At 39.1% G+C, this 16,505-nt stretch overlaps 1 protein-coding gene across 7 annotated transcripts in view; it reads right to left on the bottom strand.

Annotated features, from left to right (window-relative positions):
- Window positions 1-16,053: 16,053 nt before the first annotated feature.
- LOC109927206 (BEN domain-containing protein 2-like) overlaps window positions 16,054-16,505 on the bottom strand; it is a 105,572-nt gene continuing 105,120 nt past the window's right edge. For all 7 annotated transcript variants that reach the window (XM_048602692.1, XM_048602699.1, XM_020527151.2 and 4 more), the window contains one exon: window positions 16,054-16,380. In XM_048602692.1, the coding sequence (XP_048458649.1) occupies window positions 16,196-16,380 (185 nt within the window). In that variant the 3' untranslated portion in view covers window positions 16,054-16,195. The remainder of the gene's footprint in view (window positions 16,381-16,505) is intronic.

The following is a 16,505-nucleotide window of genomic DNA, read 5'->3' as shown; positions in this document are numbered from 1 at the left end:
CAATCATTTTGTTTCTGTTCACTTTTGCTGGCTGTAATTAACATTGTCCAGTTGCTTACCTGTCTGTGATGTTACTCTACTGGATAATAACGGGATATGGATCTACAGTGGATACCAGGGACAAGGTAGCAGTGACTTAGAGATAGTAGGAACTGCCGATGCTGGAGAATCTGAGATAACAAGGTGTAGAGCTGAATGAACACAGCAGGCCAAGCAGCATCAGAGGAGCAGGAAAGCTGACATTTCGGGTCTGGACCCTTCTTCAGAAGAAGTGACTTAGAGAGTGTTTAGATGGGATGTAGCTAAGAACAGGTAAACAGGGTGCCTGATGGTTAAGCTGTGAGCACGGTGAAAAAGTGGGTGATTGTGTCTGTGAGGGAATGTCAGCCGTGCTGCCTATGTGGAATGAGCAATGTAACTTTTGGCTTCTGTGCCATTACTTCATGGATTGCAGAAACAACATCAGATTACCAATGTTTGGGTGCAGAAGAATTGCACAGGTACCAAGGATGCCAGTCCTTTGGTGGATATCCATTGAGTAGCGAGTACTTCTGAGAACAGCGGGTGAATGAGGCTAGAATTAGGAGGGATGGTGTATAGGGGCATGATAGGTGTATTCGTGAGGCTAATTTGGTATGGTAGGTGAGAGATTTTGCTAGGCCTTGCAACAAAAAGCCCTCCGTGAAATTCAACGAAACTGTCGCCCAGACATAAAAAGTACGATTCAGCCCATTGTATCTATTTTGTCCAATCAGGTGGCTTCTTAACCCCAAGAATGATGCTAATTTTTCTGCTAACCTTACCTACAATGTACTGTCTTCCAACCAGCGTGATATCCCCACAGTTGATCAAAATGGTATGTGTTATGAGACATCAGGTTTGCCACCTACCACCCTTATAATTGTATGATACAAGAATACTCAGAATTATTGGCTAATCATTGCAACCTATTTCTATCAATTAGTGTGCAACAGATAGACCTGAGGTGAGGAAAACATTTACCTGTTGAAAGCTGTAGGAACCAGAAATCCAAATTTGCCTAAACCTCCCAAATATGCTACAATTATTGTACATCATGCCTCAGATTATTAAAACACTGTACTTAAACCCCTAACACAATCACATCCAAGTTTTTTTTTGTGGGTTACAGAAGTGTGAAAACTTGGAAAACAAATTCATAACTGCAATTTTCTTTTCCTCACCATCAGTTCAAAGTGAAATAAATCCATTTTTCAGATGACAGAAGTACCCAACCACATTAAATGCCTGTCTAGTCAAGAGGTAGCCGAAATCTCCAACAAGTTCTCCACAGAATGTGCAGCTTATGAAGGCTGTGTCAGGTTTAGTTTACAGAGTATGATCCACCTGTCACCTCTGGAGTTAATAGCAAGTGTTTCAAGCAGCATTTCGTTCAGGACAAAGTTACCATTTGACAGATTTCAATTCTTTCCTTGCACTTTTCATCCTGTAAGAAACTCAGTGCTGATCAATTTATGCTTTACAGACTTACGTTATTGAAAAAGAGGCATGAGGGTTGTGGGTTCTATTAGTTTCTCCCCTATGTACTTATCCAGTTTCTTCAAGTGCAGCTATGGTAGTCACCTCAACTACTCTTTGTGGTAGCTAGTTCCACATTCTTAAAACTCTCAAGATAAGAAGTTTCACCTGAATTTCTTATTGGATTTATTACTAACTATCATTTCTTTATGACCTTTAGTTTTGGATTCTGCCACAGTGGAAACATTTTCTCTAGTTCTAGCATTTATTGTAGAGAGACAGGACTTTCATGTCTCTCTTGATAACCAGAGTATCTTGAAGTATTCGTCTTCTGCTCCTCCTCTGAAAATTTTCAAGGATCACGATATCCACGACTGTGTGAGGGGACCAAAAGACATATTTTGCTTTATTACGGGATAGGCATTGATAGCGTTTGTTTCCCAATTCATAGTGTCATTGAGAAGGTAATGATGAGGTACAACCACAATGTTGTTCAGGAGTCCCAGGTATCAAGGGAGAGACTGGCTGCTACTGGGAGAGGGAGAGGTGGGAAATAGGAATAGGAACAATCAGAATATTGATAGTGTCCTCTATGGTCATCCTTAAAGGCAGTCAAAATTGATGGGTAATTGTTTTAGCAGCGCCTTTTAGGTATCACCTACCACTTGGTGCAATGGATGTGATGTCAGATATCTCAAGAGCACAGTGTCCAATATAGTAAAAACAAACAAAAATCAATTTTTTCATTTGAAGCTTGTTCATAAATTGCACATTTTCTGTTCTTTTTGCAAAGAATGAAATATACATCAAATGCGGTTTCTTTCTCCCAAAATTTGCTCAGTGGCCCCCCGTGAGTGATCAAAGAATTGAAATGCAGCCCTTCAGGCAAAAATGTTGGACACCCCGCCCTTAAATTCACCATAAAATATGAGTATTTATCCACTTTGACGTAAGTTTTTTTTATTAATAGCACGCTAGGTCTTAGTTACCACCAAAGAACTACTTTGGGGTGGAAATTTACTTGTACAAGCATTAAGTCTCATTTCTTTAGAGCTTTCAATACATAACTAATATTAAATAATAAAGAGACAAAAAACTGTTTACACCTCACTCACTTAGATTCAGTTTTCTTTCCCTTTATTTCATGTTTTGATTTGACATTGAATTTTAATTGTCACCACCCACTTTATATCCTGTGCAGCTTATTAGTAATTCTTTGATAAGACTGGTTCTGAAGATCCAGTTGCCTGTCCTATTCACTCAAGTCACAGATATTTCGTCAAGAGTGATGTATTTTGCTTCCCTGATTTACAGTATGTTACAGTGCTAAAATCTGATCGAAAGTCACAGGTAAGTCTTGATTTATTGCTGCTAAGACTAATATCTGACTGTCCCTGTTAAGATGCATAAAACATTTATTTTCTGTTGTCTTCTATTTGCCACCAAAACCTAAAAATTGTCACATGGTCCTTTCACTGATAAAATAAATTTGTATCTTTTACTCTTTTGAAAGCATAGGGTTGAGAACATGGGATCATCAGTGGACAGAACTGTTCGTGTTGTAGGTCAGTCTCCATATTATCAGAGTAACAGACAAATCTACATTTGTGGAATGTGTGTGTAGTCATCTGTGAGAATGAGATGATACTTGCTTATGGAAGGTACCTGTGTGTGCAGTCTTATAATGTGAGGAGGCTGTTGTGCTGCCCCTAGTACATGGTTCTGGCAGACGAGCAAATTCTCCCACTTTTACTACCTGACGTAGGCATACTGGAAAAGGATTTAGAGACGAGCAATCAATCTGGTTGACCACAGCTTCTATAGCCATCAAGTCCTGAGGTGGGACTTGAACCTGGAACCTCTGGTCCAGAGTTAGGGACAATGGCCACTGTGCCACAAGACTTCGTCCTATTTGTGGAATATTGCACACTTATAATTGTTTCTAAGTTGTAATTTATAATCTGATTTTCCAACATCTGGACATTTTTTAGTGACCCAGGAAAGTCTACACAATCCAGGGGAGAAGACACTGTATCATTGCAAAATAGGAGAAGCCAACAGGGTGATGCTGCAACACAGATGGGTAAAGTGAGAAATTGGGCTTAGCTGGTGACAGAGGAAGGACAGAGCATGGCGTGGGGCAAGCTTTCATGGTGGGTAGTGAGCGGAAGGCTGAATAGAGTTTGGGTTTTGGTGAGAGGTCCATCTAAGCTGTTGGACACAAAGGGATTTGTTTGGAGTGTGGGTGATTTGGCTCTGGGATTGCTGAAAAATATAGATCCAGGCAACCTTGGAAGTTTGGAGTCTGGGAATATTGAGAGAGAATAGTAAGAATTTCAGAAGCTTGTTGTTGGGAAGATTTAAGTGGAACAAAAGCTGAAAGGATGGTTTTTGGAGGGGTGGAGCTGGGAGCATGGTCAGATAGACAGCAGTGGAGAGGACAGACATTATAACAGGGGACATATGAGGCAGTGAGTCTGTTAAACCAGTAGAAAGAAAGAGCTGCAAATCTATCAAAACAGCTTTTCACATCTCTTCAAAGCTGCCGTGAGACAGTAATGCTTCAAGGAACTGAGATCATGTCATTAACTATGAGAGCAAAGTTCAAGCAGTTTATCAATGTCATTTCAGTCCAAAAATGAGTATTGCCTTCAAAGACAGTCCAGAGTGTGATATGGATATCTGCCCTAACAGAAAGAAAGTAAGATGGTGAGTGGGTGGTTGTGGTCACGAAATCACCTGAGTAGGTTGACAACAATGGGGCTGACAAATACATAAAAAGCCATTATGTGATTTGAACTGCTGCTTCATCTACAGGATGAGAAAGACCGACATGTTTATTAATAATCATAAAATAAACGTTCACATTGGAGAACTAAAGAAATTGCATTTATATAGTGCTTTTCATAACCCACCCCAACACTACCAAAGAATGCTTCAAAAGCAAGATCCTATTTTCCAAGAGCAGTCACAGTTATTTTCTAGGGAATAACAGCATGTTATAAACATATGCAGGATGTCTCAAACAGCAATAAAAAGAATGCCAATTATATTGTTTTGACCAGGAGACCAGGACAAGCTTACTTCTTTGTTTCTGCAAAAGTATCATAGGATCTTCTGCATTCAACTGCACAGGCAAACAGGACCTGCATTTATCTAAAACATAGTACTCCATCAACACAGCATTTGAGCATTAGCCTAGAATATACATTCAAGTCTTGGAGTGGAACTTCTGGGCTGTGTGGGAAAAGTGCCAGCTTTGAAGCAATGATTTAGTTAGCAACAAGATTTAAGGCATAAAGTCAAACAAAGTTAGATGTGAGCAGGAAACTGAGGATAATCAAGTAATTAAGATAAATGAGGTTCATAATATTTTTTTGAGATCCACAGCTCAGTTGAAGAATTGCAAAACAAACAGTATCATAGAATCATAGAATCCCTACATTGTGGAAGCAAGCCAAGCCACCCATCGAGTCCACACCAAACCTCCGAAGAGCATCCCACCCACCTACCCTATCCTTGTACCCCTCCATTTCACATCGCTAATCCACCTAGCCTGCTCATCCCTGGACATTATGGGCAATTTAACATGGCTAATCCATCTAATCTTCACATCTTTGGACTGTGGGAGGAAACCAGAACTCCCAGAGGACACCCACTCAGACATAGGGAGAATGTGCACACAGTTGCCCAGAAGGAAAGATTAAAGCTCTTGAGTGGGGTAATATCTGTGAAAGCAAAATTGTTTGTAGTGGTTGTAGTAGAAAACAGAACAGTGTATTGGTTAATTTGTGATAAACTGCTTGTTGAAACTTTTTGTGCTTACATTGTTATTAAGTGTCATCTGGAAGTACAGAACCTGAGTTTTGCTGAAAACTTGAGCGTTTTTTTTGAAGGTTTTCATCTTGCACACTTCTCAGCACAATTTGTAAGAAATACCATAATTAAGGGAAACAACATGTATGATTGTGAATGAGAGGAGAGCATTAATTAGTTGGCAAGTGGTGTCCAGTGGCAGAGACATTCCCATGGAGAATGCATCAGCCAATGATGACTGATAGTTAGCTGCCAAGCTAGAACTGAACTTCAGATTAGGTGGGTTGACTCTAATTGGTCAAACCTGACAAAATGAGTCTTCATTTAAGCAATAGTCAAGTTATGAAACATCATTTTCATCTTCAAAGCGAAATGGGCAATGAAAGCGCTTGAACTATTTTTAGGATGTGATTGGTTCTGATATTTGTGAATTGTTACTTTTTTTTGGTTGGCTATTATCGTCATTCAAAGCTGTTAGAAGACAGTAACACAAAGGATTGAGATAATGTCATAATTGATAAGATCACAGCTTGAGTACTCAATCCAATTTATGTTGATTCTTTGCGCATTATCAGCAAGTGTAATGACATTTCTTTCCTCTTTGGGTTTCTACCTTCTGTGGTGATCTTTCACAGAATCATACAGTCAGTCCTAGCTGCACTAACATTTGATTGAAACATAAGAGGGATTCACAGTATAGATGCTAAATAAATACTCTCACTGCCTGGGGAGTGTTGAAATAGGAGGTATAGTCTGTTAGGCACATGGCCATTTCAAACTCAAGTGAGGAAGAACTTCTTCACTGAGATGAGTGTGGATGCTCAGTCATTGAATATATATAAGCCTGAGATGGCTAGATTTTTGGTAAGCAAGGGATAGTGAGAATTAGGTTGGAGTTGACATTAAAGATCAGTTGTGATCTTATTAGAAAAAGCTTAGAAGGTTCTACGGATTACCCCTGCTCCCACTTCTTATGCTCATTGATCTGACTAGAAGTAATATTGAGATTAATAGTTGATGCTGGGTTATTTCACAGTTTCTCTCAAATAAATCCGAGAATAATTGAAGAAATTGTTATTAAAAAAAAGCTCAGTTTAGTGCAGTAGCTTTCAATTTCATTGCATCATTATTTTGAACAGCCCAGGTTATGGATATCAAATGAGGAACAGGCAATTAATATGAAACATGAGGTCATCGGCTATCTTCCAAAACTAAACATTGTTTCAAATGACTGCAATTTCAGTTGCTAAGAATAATAATAGAGGTCAAAATGACTTGTATTTCTAATTGTAATCCAAAAGCATGTCTAATCTCTGGTTGAAACAAATTGAAAAAACATTCTGTGCTGTTAAATGCTCAGCTTTCATTTTATGTGTCACTAGTTGAACTTTTGTGGTAACCTTACATTCTCCACTAAACCAGCCTTGATATTAAAAAAAACACATTGTTAATGACACCCTGAAAATGAAGGCAATATACAAAACAGCCCTTTTATAACATGCACCATCTGGTTTTTTGGATGACTCCCAGAGGGAGACTCACAGAAAGGAATATTGTATCTAAAATAAAACCCACTTCACCTCTCATACAAAAAAATTTAAAGATTGAATCCATGATCAGAATAGACATTTTGAGCATTTTGCATATCTTCACATAGACACAGAGCAAAAGATTATATTAATGTTGTTCAGAAATTTGTATACTTGTAGTCAAAATCTAGCACACTAATCACTTTTTTAATGCAAATACTGCAAATATTTAATGTGGTCAGCATTTCAGAAGCAGTAATCTGTAGTTTTGAGACATTCTCTGTAAATGATTATACTAAAATTTATATGTCAGAATTGTTCAAAATTTTCCCTATTCTAGAATAAGCAAATTGAAAGTCAGCAAGTGCAATATCATGATTCAAGAAAGGAGAGAGAGAAAACCAGGAACGAAACATCAAATTGGCAGCAACAGTTATCAGGAAATTGCTGGAATCTTAAGAATTTTTTTCACAATGCACTTAGAAAATCACTTTGATCAGATAAAACCAACATGATTTTACACAGAGAATTGTGTTTGACACATTTATTGCAGATTTTGAGGAGGCATATAGAAGTGTATTTAAAAGGGAACCAGTGGATATAATACACTTGAATTTCCGAAAGGCATTCCATCAAATGCCACACAAAAGGTGAAAAAGTTAAGGCTGGATAGGCTTGGACTGAAGGAGGTTGAGGGGTGACCTTATAGAGGGATATAAAGTCATGAGGGGTATAGACAAGGTGAATGGCAGGTATCTTTTCGCTAGGGTGGGGGATTTTGAGACTAGGGGGCATATTTTTAAGGTGAGAGGAGAAATATTTAAAAAAAAACATGAGGGCAACTTGTTTTATCCAGAGAGTGGTTCCAATATGGAATGAACTTCCAGAGGAAGTGGTGGATGCTGAAAGGCCTCTTGCTGGTTCATAATACCATGCTTTTCTGCTGCTCCAACTGTCAGCCACGAATGTCCATGTCTTTTTTTCCCTCATGAACCTCTCATGGCCCTTGCCATTCCCACCAAATATTGTTCTCATGTAAGAATGTGTTCTGTATGACGGGGGCCAACATATGGTTCAGATTAGGTTATTTGTGTTTGACAGAGAAATGTTAAGTAAGCAAGATATGCCAGGTTAATGCAATTGAATATTTTGTGTCAAAAACAGAAATTGCTGGAGAAACTCAGCAGGTCTGGCAGTATCTGTGGAGAGAAAGCAGAGTTATGTTTCAGGTCCAGCGAAGGGTCATTAGACCTGAAATGTTAACTCTGCTTTCTGTCTACAGATGCTGCCAGACCTGCTGAATTTCTCCAGCAATATCTGTTTTTGTTTCAGAATTCCAGCATCTCCAGTTACATAGAAATCTAGAACAGTACAGCACAGTACAGGTCCTTTGGCTCACAATGTTGTGCCGACCTATTATCCTACTCTATTTCCAGTTCTTTGTTTATTTTCTATGAATAATTTGTGTAATGGGTTCTGTAAGAATTATTGCTGGCCTGAACTCAACATCTATTATTATTCTGTTACGGTTTGATGTTTATTATCTTCAATATAATCAACACCCATGTTTTCTGTGAGAATTGAATATGTATGATGTGAAGATATCCATTTATTTAGTATATGACAGAGATCATATAATAGCAATGTCAGAACTAAAAGGCTTAATCTGACATTGTTCACTTAGTTTCATAAGTAGGTTTTCATAGTTCTGTAGTGTTCTGTGTTAAGAACTCACTCTGATCAGCCTTATTAAAGGAATTGAAATGTAAGTGTAAATAAATCTTGCTTGCAATTATATAGGGATCTGGTGAGACCACATATGGTATACTGTGCGTAATTTGGGCACCGTACCTAAGGATTGATACACATCCTATGAGGATGAGACAAAAATTCACTGGGATGTTAGAGTTGTCCTATGAGGAAAGATTGAATTTAACAGCCTACATTTTCTGGAGTTTTGGAGAATGAGAGATGATTTACTAAAGTACTTAAACTTCTTATTGAGCTCACCATTGTAATTGTTGAGAAGCTGTTTCATTCGGTTGAAGAGTTTAGATTTGGGCCTCATATTTTCAATAAAAGGATGACAATAAGGAGAAATCTTGCTGTTGTGAATCTTTAGAATTCTGCACCTCATGGGGCTGTGGATGCTCAGTTTTCAGTCCAAGATTGTGATCAATATATTTTTGGAGCTAAAGGAATCATGGGGTAAGGAGATAGGAAAGGTTAAGTGGAGTTAGGACAGATCGACCATAATCGAATTGAAAGCTATAACATTCTCCTGGGGCAAAATTGCCACCTCTGCTCCACTTTGTTATGTTTGCTGATCCTGGTGACTATTTTTTTTCTTTATTCATTCACAGGATGAGGGCATCACTGGCTATGCAGCATTTATTGCCCATCCCTAATTGCCCAGAGGGCAGTGAAGAGTCAACCACATTGCTGTGGGTCTGGAATGACATGTAGGCCAGACCAGGTAAGGATGGCAGTTTCCTTCCCTAAAGGACATTAGTGAACCAGATGGGTTTTTCTGACAATCAGCAATGGATTCACAGTCATCATTAGATTCTTAATTCCAGATCTTTATTGAGTTCAAATTCCACCATCTGCCATGGTGGGACTCAAACCCAGGTGCCCAGAACATTATCCGAGTCTCTGGCTTAACAGTCCAGCGATAATACCACTAGGCCATCACCTCGCGCTTTCTTACTAGCGATAACTTGCTTGTACATTTGTTTGAAGTTGACAAAAATAAACAAATTGTGTTATTGCCAAAAAATCGACATGTTGTCAAAGTTATTCATCTTGCAGTCATCAGGGCAGGTGCAAGAATATCAAATTTCAAAGGAAATAACAATTTATACGGGAGACTGATTGGAAAGTAGACTTAGTTGGTCAAAGTGTTATTCCTTAAGATAAAACAAAGAACTGTGGATGATGAAGATGCGAAACAAAAACAGAAATTGCTGAAGAAACTCAGCAGATCTGGCAGCATCCAGTTCTGAAGAAGGGTCACTGGACTTGAAAAGTCAAATATGTTTCTCTCACCCCAGATCTTCCTCGACCTGCAGAGTTTCTCCAACAATTCCTGTTTTAATTGCAGTTATTCCTTAAGCTTTTGTTGAAATTCAGAAAAGAAAGTCAACTCTGATTGGTTGAGGTGTTGCCATGGGGAATGCATCAGGGAATATTTAGTGTTCTGGGTCTGTATTCATGAGAGAAAAGTAGTGTTGGTTAAAATCTGGAAGATATTGTCTGAGAACGTGGTGGACACAGCTTCAATCAAGGAATTCAGAAAGGGACCTGGACTGTTTTTTGTAAAAGAACAATGTGCAGGGTTATAGGGAGAAGGTAACAGGACTAGGAGACCCCCCAGTATAGTGAGAGGGAGATAGAAGAACACAAATGTAGACAAATTTCTTCATATAGGAATAAGAGGGCAATCATAGTAGGAAACTTTAACGATCCCATATCAATTGGCTTTCAAACAATACAAAGGGCATTGAGGGTGAAAAATTCATGTTCTGTGTCCAGGAAGTTTTTTAAAACACATGACAAGCCCAATAAAGAGGAGACACAATTCTAGATTTAGTTTTAGGAAATGAAGATGGGAAAATGGGTGAAGTGACAGTGGGCAACCATATCAAGGATAGTAACCACAATTCGGTTAGATTTAGTATTATTATGGAAAAGGACTGATATAAATCAGGAGTAAAATTTTTAAACTGAGGGAAAGCAAACTTAACAAAACTGAGAAGTGATTTGTCTGAGGTGGACTGGATAGGGTTGCTGAGGGATAAATCAGTGGTAAACCAGTGGGAGACGCTAAAAAGTGAGATCCTTAGCCATGAAGCAGACAACTCCCCTCCAAAAACAGGAATCTCGACCCCCATGGTAATCTAGAAAAATACAGGGGAATATTAAACAGAAAAGTAAAGCTTATGATAGTCACGAAAAATTCAATGCTGCAGATAACCTAGAGGAGTGTATAAAGTACAGGGATCAAGGAAAAAAAAAAAAGAGGGCATGAAAAAAATATTAGCAAGCAAGATAAAGGAAAACCAAAAGGTGTTTTACCAGTATATAAACAGCAAAAGGATAGTTAAGGAAAACATGGGTCCTATCAGAGATGAAGAAGAGAACTTCTGTGAAGGTGCAGAGAATATGGGAAGAAATTTAAATAATTTTTTTGTCTCTAGATTCACAAAGCAAAGGGATGATGTGGATATAGTAATCCAAGAGGAGCAGTGTGAAATATTGGACAAAATAATCATCACAAGAGGGGAAATGTTGGAAGAGTTGGAATACTTCAAAGTGAATAGGTCACCAGGGACAGATGGATTGCTCCATAGGATGTTGAAGGAGGTCAGGGAGGAAATAGCAGATGCACTGAGGATTATTTTCCAATCTTCACTAGTGACAGGTGAGGTGCTGGAGGACTGGAGGAATGCAAATGTGGTTATGTTGTTTGAAAAGGGCACAAAGGAAATGCCAAACAACTATAGATCAGTTAGTCTTACTTTAGTGATGGGCAAATTGTTAGAATCAATCCTGAGAGATCAGATAAACTGTCACTTAGAGAGGCAAGGACTAGTCAGGGATAGTCAGCATGGCTTTGTTAGGGAAGATCATGCCTTCCAAATTTGAGGAAGTGACAAGGAGGGTGAATGAGGATAGTGCAGTGGATGTTGCCTACATAGACTTTAGTAAGGCACTTGACAAGGTTCACATAAGCTTATCGGTCAAAAAAGTAAAAGCCCACTGGATATAGGGTAATGTATCGAAATGTGCACAAAGTTGTCTTGTTAACAAGAAATCAATTGCTGCCCTTGCAAATAGAAAGCAAGGTTCCATGTTGGAATCCTTGCTGTTTGTTTTATGCATTAGCAATTGAGACTTTAACTTGGGAGGCACAAGTGGGAAATGTGCAGATGACACAAAAATTGACTGTGTAGAGGATAGCTGTAAGCTCCAAAATTATAGAGATTGTTTGGTGAAGCAGGCAGGAAAGTGGCAGATAGAGTTCAACCCTAATAAGTGCAAGCTAATGCATTTACAGAGGTCAAAAAGTAAAAGGGAATACACAATAAACTGGAATATACTGAGAGAGGTAAATGAAGTGAGAGATCTTGGGCATGAAGCACAGGCAGATAAGGTTGTAGAGGCATATGGAAGGCTGAGCTTCATTGGCAGAGGTATAGAATACAAAATTAGGGATATAATGATGAAACTGTATAAGACACAGGTGAGGCCACACCTGGAGTATGCAGTAGGGAGAGTACAGAGAAGATCTATTAGAATGTTGCAGAATTGGAAAATTGCATATATGAGGGGAAATTGGGAAAGTTGGAACAAAAACATAAATTGCTGGAAAAGCTTAGCAGGTCCAGCAGCATCTGTAAAGTGCTCGTCTCTCTCTTTGGGCTCTATTCCCACCTATCGCTTACTCCTTTCCCTACCCTCCACCCTATCTTATGCATACAAACCTAGTTACCATCAGTTCTGAGGAAGGGTCACCAGACCAGAAACATTAACTCTGATTTTTCTTCACAATGCTGCCAGACCTGCTGAGCTTTTCCAGCAACGTCTGTTTTTGTTCCTGATTTACAGCATCCGCAGTTCTTTCAGCTTTTATTGGAAAAGTTGGGGTTGTTTTCTTGGAACACAGAAGGCTGAAGGGTGAAATGATTGAGGTATACAAAATTGCGAGGGGTAGAGATAGGGGAGACAGGAGGAAATTGTATCCCCTTGCCACAGAGTTCAAAAACCAGGGGTCATAGATTTAAGCTAAGCGGCAGAAGGCGTAGATGGTCCATGAGGAAAAACCTTTTTATGCAGAGGGTGGTGGGTGTCTGGAATTCACAGCCTGAGTTGGTCGTGGAGACAGAGACCCTCAAACCTTTCAAAATGTACCTGGATCTGCACCTTAAGTACTGTAAACTGCAGGGCATGAGTAGGAAAATGGGATTAGAAAGGGCATCTGAGTGTCTTTAGATTGGCATGGACAAAATGGGCCGAATGGCCCCCTTCTGCACTGCATCATTCCTCTAGTTCTAGGTTAGGAGTAAAATATTGCTTTGGAGAGGTCCTGCAAAGTCACTCACAGCCTGATCAAGGGACCCATCATGGGGACGGGACTGATAACGATAGCCACCCTGTTTCCTTTACTTTCTGATACCTCTCCCCGCATTGCAGCCAGCTCACAATGAGCCCCAGGTTCCTATCCTGGGGAATGGCCACCTCTGTCCCAATGGGCAGGTAATGAAGCAGCTCCGTTGCCAACACAGGTGATGTAGAGTTCTCAGGACTCTCCGGCTAGTGGGCAAGAGCCTTGTTGCCTGGATTAAATTCTGCCTGATAGTTCGGTTTCTCTCCAGAACAGTACCTGATCTGAGTGTTTTCAGCACTTTGTTCTTTTATTTCAGATTTCCAGCATCCGCAGTATTTTACTTCTGTAATGAAAGGAGGAGGATGGGCTAAAATTCACACTTGATTATCTTCTCTCAACATTACACACAAAAAAAACAATTTTCTGTTCATTATCACATTGCTCTTTGTGGGAGTTTGCAAATTTGTGCAAATTCACTGTTGTGTTTCCCACATTATGGTAGTGACTACAATGCAACAGTACTTCATTGGCTGGAAAGCATTTAAAACATCAGGCAGATATGAAACCTGCTAGATGAATGCAAATTTTTCTTGTTCCTTTCTCACATCAGTGGAGAATTTGCTTGAACATACAAAATTAAGCCAAACCGTTTACTTTGTTAGTGAATAGAATGCAAATTTGCATTATAACCAGAATCCACCAGCACCAGTTATCCAACGGCCCAGGAACAGACTATTTACAGAATTTTTTTTCATCATTACCACACTGATCAGATTCTGATTTTAGATTTAAATTTAGGCACTGCTTGTTTCTTTCTTTCCCCGAAGTCATTTTCCAACGATTCACCCACCGGCTTTTCTTCTGTGACTGTGTCACGTTTCTGAGTGAATTAATTTGTTAAACTTGTTGTAACACATATTTTATCAGCTGTGCCTTTCTCTTCAGCTGCCTTCAGTTCAAAGTTACCTTACTCTGTAAATGTTTATCCAACTTTACCTTCTTTGTCTGCTTGTAATTCAATGTCTGGTTGACACTTCGAGTGAAAGTTAATCAGTCAACTCCCAGGAAACTGAAACTGTTGATATTGTTCTATTTTGACATGGCAAGTAAGACTTCATTATAAAAAGCCTGACTGGAAGCTTTGTTATTTGGCTGCAACCTCAGTATATAGGCTCATAAACAAATGACCTTGTACCTTTAATAATTGTTTCTTTGACCATCTGCAAATTCCATGCACTACATACATGATTTTCTTTTTCAACCTCATTCATAGCTTTGAAGTAAAACAAACTGTGTGTTGGCTCAAATCTGAGTGTGTGGATTACACAGGTGAGCAGTTAAGTATGTAATGCTAAAATGGGATGTGCCTCAAAACAGCAACGCATATTTATAAAGAACCTACAACAAAATGTAACATTGAAAGGCAAATGTGAAGCAAATCTTTTTGGGTAATTCTGTCTTTGAAAATGATCAGTGATGTGGCCACAAGGCCAACGACTGAATTAAAGGCAAAACAAAGGCTTATTACCCTGACAAGCTTGGAAAATTGACCTGTATTTATATTTGTGCTTTATTTTCTGAAAGGGTGATGCCAACAGATTAAAGAGGATATTGGATATATACTTAGAGACATACAGCATTAAAAAAAGACTCTTCAGTCCAATCAGTCCACCACGACCATGTTCCCAAACTAAACTAGTCCCACGTGCCTGTGTTTGGCCCATATCCCTCCAAACCTCTCCTACTCATATACTTATCAAAATGTCTTCTTAACGTTGTTACTGTACCTGCATCCACCACTTTCTCTCACAATTCAGTCCATACACAAACCACTCTGTAAAAAAAGTTACCCCTCATGTCCCCTTTAAATCCTTCTCTTCTCACTATAAAAATATGCCATTCACCTTATCTATGATTTTATAAACTTATAAAAAGGTGACCCCTCAACCTCCTATGATCCACTGAAAATGTCCCAGCCTATGTTTATACCTCAGATCCTCCATTGCCGGCAACGTCCTGGTAAATTTTTTTTATAAACCCTCTCCAGTTTAAAAACATCCTTCCTATAACAGGGCAACCAGAACTGCACTTGGTACTCCAGAAAAAGCTTCACCAACATCCTGTACAACCTCAACATGACCTCCCAACTCCTGTACTCAAAGGTCTCGAGAAAGAAAATTTTGCAGCACCGTGTGGCAAGATGTTTGTACATAAGAATAGGTGCACTCTAGTGTGCCTGGGTACAAACCATGAACCATTCATAAATTCTGTAACTCCTATTCTCTAATGTTCTTAATGTCTCTTATTGAATTGTGGAGTTGAGCATTTGCCTGCATTCGGGTGTTGGGCAGATGAGCTGGAAACTCAACTACTGCTGAATTGAGGCTTAACCCATTGAATTGCTACCCACACAGGTGATGGGCACTTCGGAAGAGTTGTCTGCTTGGCGGGTGTAGGGTGTCGGCGGCAGGGCAAACCTTAGCCTTCCTTGATAGCTTATTTTCACAATATTCTTCTCAGCCTGATCCTTTCCCGCTTTGGCCCAGATCAGCAAGAAAAACGCAATGTTTCCTCTGTACAGACCTGAATTTAAAAAGTGGTTAGGCTATCAGCGACGTCATTGGGAACCATCATGCAGATGGAAAGTTGGACCTGTCAGCCATTTGTTTCCTTATCAGGAAACTCCAAATTCCGAGAACCATAGTAGTCATGGGAACATTTGAGGGTGGGGTGAGCACTGTGCTTCCAGTGACAAACCTGTGACCCCATTAATGATACCATGAGTTTAAAGACAGCAGTGTTTCATGGCATTATTAATACAGAAGTTTACATGGGTATTGAACTTCATTAAATCACGTAAGGCAACTCCGACCTTTATGCATTAGGAGGCAAGTAACAACTTAAAACAATGCATCTACTATCGCAATGTCAATTTTAAACAAGGTCTGTTATTATGCAAATTAATGTTTTTCATAGTTAGAGTGAACATGATATGAATATTTCACTGTTGCATCATCCATCAATGTTGTTTACTCAAACTGAAGTGAAAATATATTTACGTGCTATATCTATCACAACTGGTAAACAGGAAACAAAATCATCTTTTAGATAATAATGCCCACTTTAATAGTCTTCACGTTAAACTCTTCCACATTTTCTTTCCACCACAAAATGTCGTAAGATTAATTTGTGATATGTGTATAAGACCACATAATTAGAGCTAGTGGTATATTGGCCTTACATATCATTCCAAATCTGTTTGGGTCTTGAGTGGCGATGAATAATGTTTAAGGAATGACCTCCCTTGGGGTGTCTTCTTAAGTTCATATCGGAGACAACGAATGACACCATTAATTGCATCAACACACACTTTCCAGTCTTTACCATCCTCAGTCAGGTCGAAACCTGGGAAGTAATCCGCTAGAAATTCTAAGCAAAGATGGAAACCAATCAGAATTATATCTTAATATGATAAACAACAGTTTAAAAATTTCTGAGAGGTCCTGCATTTTTCAGACATCTTAAAATGATTAAAGAAATGTAAAAGCATATGT

The sequence above is a fragment of the Rhincodon typus genome, chromosome 11, assembly GCF_021869965.1.
Source record: "Rhincodon typus isolate 14 chromosome 11, sRhiTyp1.1, whole genome shotgun sequence".
NCBI lineage: Eukaryota > Metazoa > Chordata > Chondrichthyes > Orectolobiformes > Rhincodontidae > Rhincodon > Rhincodon typus.
Note: the sequence above shows the minus strand (reverse complement) of the source record. Positions and strands in the feature narration are given on the sequence as shown.